Source organism: Eleutherodactylus coqui, chromosome 1 (assembly GCF_035609145.1).
Source record: "Eleutherodactylus coqui strain aEleCoq1 chromosome 1, aEleCoq1.hap1, whole genome shotgun sequence".
Classification (NCBI taxonomy): Eukaryota; Metazoa; Chordata; class Amphibia; order Anura; family Eleutherodactylidae; genus Eleutherodactylus; species Eleutherodactylus coqui.
This window is the reverse complement of record NC_089837.1, coordinates 501907621-501913620: the sequence shown is the minus strand read 5'-3', so window position 1 is coordinate 501913620 and position 6000 is coordinate 501907621. Positions and strand designations below refer to the sequence as shown.

Genomic DNA, 6000 nt, shown 5'->3' with positions numbered 1-6000 from the left:
GATGAAGAATTCTAATAGAAAGCAGATTTGGGGAATTCCTTGAACATAATCAAGAAAAATCCATAATAAAAAAAATATAAAATAAAACGAATTTTTAAAAAGGTGCTGCGTCCCAAACAGCTGACGATCACTTCCTGGACAGCTGAGGCACAAGAAACACACATTTCAGATTCTCTTTTGTCTTGCCTTGACAGCCAATGCTGCCCTTTTCCAAGATGGCTGACTCTAGCCCGGGTCACGTGGCCGCCCAGTCTCCACCGCTGCTGCGACTGGCAGGCGGGCGTTCATGTAGCACTTTGCCAGTCTCCAATATGGCGCCCTGCGGCTCGTAGGGGCGGGGCCGCGAGCGCGTATTGTTTTTGGATCCCTCACGCCGCCTAATCACAGGCTTTTCTGGAAGTTTCTGGCCGGGAGCGGGGACGCGGAGCCCGGGAGACCGCGGACATGTTCGGCTGCCTGGTGGCGGGGAGGCTGGTGAGTCACATGACGTAGGGACGAGCTGCGGGCGCTGCCCTGAGAGGGGACTACAAGTGCCCTGACAGGAGCTGCTGGGAGCAGTAGTCCTGTGGAGGGGGCACATACTTATCTGCTCCCACACAGAGGACTTCATGTTGTAGTGATAATGGGAATGGCATCCCACGGGAATAGGGGGGCATTACTTGGGCACAGAGTGGTTGGGCAGTGGGTAAGTATAGGGGTGCAGAGGTGCAGTTACACCTGCTGCCTGATGGGGGGCGCTAATAACCCTTTGCCATATAATCCTTATTTATATAGCGCCAACATATTCCGCAGCGCTTTACAGATCGGAGTAACATAAATCAGACGTTACAGATAGTGTTATACAGCGGGGCCTGGGCACAAGAGCTTACAGTCTATGGGGCGATACAGGGGGACTTACAGTCTATGAGGAGGGCGGAGGGAAGCAAGGGTTTACAATTTATGAGGAAGAAATGGCAGGGGGGACGCGAAGGTTTACAATCTACGAGGAGGAGATGGCGGGGGGGGACGCAAGGGTTTACAATCTACGAGGAGGAGATGGCGGGGGGGACGCAAGGGTTTACAATCTACGAGGAGGAGATGGCGGGGGGGACGCAAGGGTTTACAATTTACGAGGAAGAAATGGGGGGGACGCAAGAGTTTAAAATTTATGAGGAAGAAATGGCGGGGGGGATGCAAGGGTCTACAATCTACGAGGAGGAGATGGCGGGGGGGACGCAAGGGTTTACAATTTGTGAGGAGGAGATGGCGGGGGGGACGCAAGGGTTTACAATTTGTGAGGAAGAAATGGCGGGGGGGACGCAAGAGTTTACAATTTGTGAGGAAGAAATGGCGGGGGGGACGCAAGAGTTTAAAATTTATGAGGAAGAAATGGCGGGGGGGATGCAAGGGTCTACAATCTACGAGGAGGAGATGGCGGGGGGGACGCAAGGGTTTACAATTTGTGAGGAAGAAATGGCGGGGGGGACGCAAGAGTTTAAAATTTATGAGGAAGAAATGGCGGGGGGGATGCAAGGGTCTACAATCTACGAGGAGGAGATGGCGGGGGGGACGCAAGGGTTTACAATTTGTGAGGAAGAAATGGCGGGGGGGACGCAAGAGTTTACAATTTGTGAGGAAGAAATGGCGGGGGGACGCAAGAGTTTACAATTTGTGAGGAAGAAATGGCGGGGGGGGACGCAAGAGTTTACAATCTACGAGGAGGAGATGGCGGGGGCGACGCAAGGGCTTGCAATCTACGAGGAGGAGATGGCGGGGGCGACGCAAGGACTTGCAATCTACGAGGAGGAGATGGCAGGGGCGACGCAAGGGCTTACAATCTACGAGGAGGAGATGGCAGGGGCGACGCAAGGGCTTACAATCTACGAGGAGGAGATGGCAGGGGCGACGCAAGGGCTTACAATCTACGAGGAGGAGATGGCAGGGGCGACGCAAGGGCTTACAATCTACGAGGAGGAGATGGCAGGGGCGACGCAAGGGCTTACAATCTACGAGGAGGAGATGGCGGGGGCGACGCAAGGGTTTAAAATTTATGAGGAAGAAATGGCGGGGGGGACGCAAGGGTTTAAAATTTATGAGGAAGAAATGGCGGGGGGGACGCAAGGGTTTAAAATTTATGAGGAAGAAATGGCGGGGGGGACGCAAGGGTTTAAAATTTATGAGGAAGAAATGGCGGGGGGGGACGCAAGGGTCTAGAATTTATGAGGAGGAAATGGCGGGGGGGGGGGGACGGGGACGCAAGGGTCTACAATTTATGAGGAGGAAATGGCGGGGGGGGGGGATGCAAGGGTTTACAATTTATGAGGAAGAAATGCCGGGGGGGGGGGGACGCAAGAGTTTACAATCTACGAGGAGGAGATGGCGGGGGCGGCGCAAGGGCTTGCAAGCTATGATGAAATGATAGGGGGGACGGAGGGGCTTACAATTTATGAGGAGGAAATGATAGCAAGGGCTTAGAATCTATGAGAAGGACAAGGCAAATGGGGGGTGGGGGCATGGGTTTCCAATCTATGGGGAGATAGGGGGGCTTACAATCTGAGCAGAAAATGATAGGGGGGGACGCAAGGGCTTACAACTTATGAGGTGGAAATGATAGGGGGGACGCAAGGGCTTACAATTTATGAGGTGGAAATGATAGGGGGGACGCAAGGGCTTACAATTTATGAGGTGGAAATGATAGGGGGGACGCAAGGGCTTACAATTTATGAGGTGGAAATGATAGGGGGGACGCAAGGGCTTACGATTTATGAGGTGGAAATGATAGGGGGGACGCAAGGGCTTACGATTTATGAGGTGGAAAGGATAGGGGGGACGCAAGGGCTTACGATTTATGAGGTGGAAAGGATAGGGGGGACGCAAGGGCTTACGATTTATGAGGTGGAAAGGATAGGGGGGACGCAAGGGCTTACGATTTATGAGGTGGAAAGGATAGGGGGGACGCAAGGGCTTACGATTTATGAGGTGGAAAGGATAGGGGGGACGCAAGGGCTTACGATTTATGAGGTGGAAAGGATAGGGGGGACGCAAGGGCTTACGATTTATGAGGTGGAAAGGATAGGGGGGACGCAAGGGCTTACGATTTATGAGGTGGAAAGGATAGGGGGGACGCAAGGGCTTACGATTTATGAGGTGGAAAGGATAGGGGGGACGCAAGGGCTTACGATTTATGAGGTGGAAAGGATAGGGGGGACGCAAGGGCTTACGATTTATGAGGTGGAAAGGATAGGGGGGACGCAAGGGCTTACAATTTATGAGGTGGAAAGGATAGGGGGGACGCAAGGGCTTACAATTTATGAGGTGGAAAGGATAGGGGGGACGCAAGGGCTTACAATTTATGAGGTGGAAAGGATAGGGGGGACGCAAGGGCTTACAATTTATGAGGTGGAAAGGATAGGGGGGACGCAAGGGCTTACAATTTATGAGGTGGAAAGGATAGGGGGGACGCAAGGGCTTACAATTTATGAGGTGGAAAGGATAGGGGAGACGCAAGGGCTTACAATTTATGAGGTGGAAAGGATAGGGGGGACGCAAGGGCTTACAATTTATGAGGTGGAAAGGATAGGGGGGACGCAAGGGCTTACAATTTATGAGGTGGAAAGGATAGGGGGGACGCAAGGGCTTACAATTTATGAGGTGGAAAGGATAGGGGGGACGCAAGGGCTTACAATTTATGAGGTGGAAAGGATAGGGGGGACGCAAGGGCTTACAATTTATGAGGTGGAAAGGATAGGGGGGACGCAAGGGCTTACAATTTATGAGGTGGAAAGGATAGGGGGGACGCAAGGGCTTACAATTTATGAGGTGGAAAGGATAGGGGGGACGCAAGGGCTTACAATTTATGAGGTGGAAAGGATAGGGGGGACGCAAGGGCTTACAATTTATGAGGTGGAAAGGATAGGGGGGACGCAAGGGCTTACAATTTATGAGGTGGAAAGGATAGGGGGGACGCAAGGGCTTACAATTTATGAGGTGGAAAGGATAGGGGGGACGCAAGGGCTTACAATTTATGAGGTGGAAATGATACGGGGGACGCAAGGGCTTACAATTTATGAGGTGGAAATGATAGCAAGGGCTTAGAATCTATGAGAAGGACAAGGCCAATGGGGGGGTGGGGGCATGGGTTTACAATCTATGGGGAGATATGAGGGGGGCTTACAATCTGAGCAGAAAATGATAGAGGGGACGCAAGGGCTTACAACTTATGAGGTTGAAATGATAGGGAGGACGCAAGGGCTTACAATTTATGAGGTGGAAATGATAGGGGGGACGCAAGGGCTTACAATTTATGAGGTGGAAATGGCAGGGGGGACGCAAGGGCTTACAATTTATGAGGTGGAAATGATAGGGGGGACGCAAGGGCTTACAATTTATGAGGTGGAAATGGCGGGGGGGACGCAAGGGTTTATAATCTACGAGGAGGAGATGGCGGGGGGGACGCAAGGGTTTATAATCTACGAGGAGGAGATGGCGGGGGGGACGCAAGGGTTTACAATTTATGAGGTGGAAATGGCGGGGGGGGGGGAACGCAAGGGTTTACAATTTATGAGGAAGAAATGGCGGGGGGACGCAAGAGTTTACAATCTACGAGGAGGAGATGGCGGGGGCGACGCAAGGGCTTGCAATCTACGAGGAGGAGATGGCGGGGGCGACGCAAGGACTTGCAATCTACGAGGAGGAGATGGCAGGGGCGACGCAAGGGCTTACAATCTACGAGGAGGAGATGGCAGGGGCGACGCAAGGGCTTACAATCTACGAGGAGGAGATGGCAGGGGCGACGCAAGGGCTTACAATCTACGAGGAGGAGATGGCAGGGGCGACGCAAGGGCTTACAATCTACGAGGAGGAGATGGCAGGGGCGACGCAAGGGCTTACAATCTACGAGGAGGAGATGGCGGGGGCGACGCAAGGGTTTAAAATTTATGAGGAAGAAATGGCGGGGGGGACGCAAGGGTTTAAAATTTATGAGGAAGAAATGGCGGGGGGGACGCAAGGGTTTAAAATTTATGAGGAAGAAATGGCGGGGGGGACGCAAGGGTTTAAAATTTATGAGGAAGAAATGGCGGGGGGGGGACGCAAGGGTCTACAATTTATGAGGAGGAAATGGCGGGGGGGGGGGACGGGGACGCAAGGGTCTACAATTTATGAGGAGGAAATGGCGGGGGGGGGGGGGGATGCAAGGGTTTACAATTTATGAGGAAGAAATGCCGGGGGGGGGGGGACGCAAGAGTTTACAATCTACGAGGAGGAGATGGCGGGGGCGGCGCAAGGGCTTGCAAGCTATGATGAAATGATAGGGGGGACGGAGGGGCTTACAATTTATGAGGAGGAAATGATAGCAAGGGCTTAGAATCTATGAGAAGGACAAGGCAAATTGGGGGTGGGGGCATGGGTTTCCAATCTATGGGGAGATAGGGGGGCTTACAATCTGAGCAGAAAATGATAGGGGGGGACGCAAGGGCTTACAACTTATGAGGTGGAAATGATAGGGGGGACGCAAGGGCTTACAATTTATGAGGTGGAAATGATAGGGGGGACGCAAGGGCTTACAATTTATGAGGTGGAAATGATAGGGGGGACGCAAGGGCTTACAATTTATGAGGTGGAAATGATAGGGGGGACGCAAGGGCTTACGATTTATGAGGTGGAAAGGATAGGGGGGACGCAAGGGCTTACGATTTATGAGGTGGAAAGGATAGGGGGGACGCAAGGGCTTACGATTTATGAGGTGGAAAGGATAGGGGGGACGCAAGGGCTTACGATTTATGAGGTGGAAAGGATAGGGGGGACGCAAGGGCTTACGATTTATGAGGTGGAAAGGATAGGGGGGACGCAAGGGCTTACGATTTATGAGGTGGAAAGGATAGGGGGGACGCAAGGGCTTACGATTTATGAGGTGGAAAGGATAGGGGGGACGCAAGGGCTTACGATTTATGAGGTGGAAAGGATAGGGGGGACGCAAGGGCTTACGATTTATGAGGTGGAAAGGATAGGGGGGACGCAAGG

At 52.7% G+C, this 6000-nt stretch overlaps 1 protein-coding gene across 2 annotated transcripts in view; it reads left to right on the top strand.

Moving 5' to 3' along the window:
• Window positions 1–322: 322 nt before the first annotated feature.
• The window catches only part of HIKESHI (heat shock protein nuclear import factor hikeshi), a 28872-nt gene continuing 23194 nt past the window's right edge, over window positions 323–6000 (top strand). For both annotated transcript variants that reach the window (XM_066587225.1, XM_066587235.1), the window contains exon 1: window positions 323–474. In XM_066587225.1, coding sequence (XP_066443322.1) covers window positions 445–474 — 30 coding nt within the window. In that variant the 5' untranslated portion in view covers window positions 323–444. The remainder of the gene's footprint in view (window positions 475–6000) is intronic.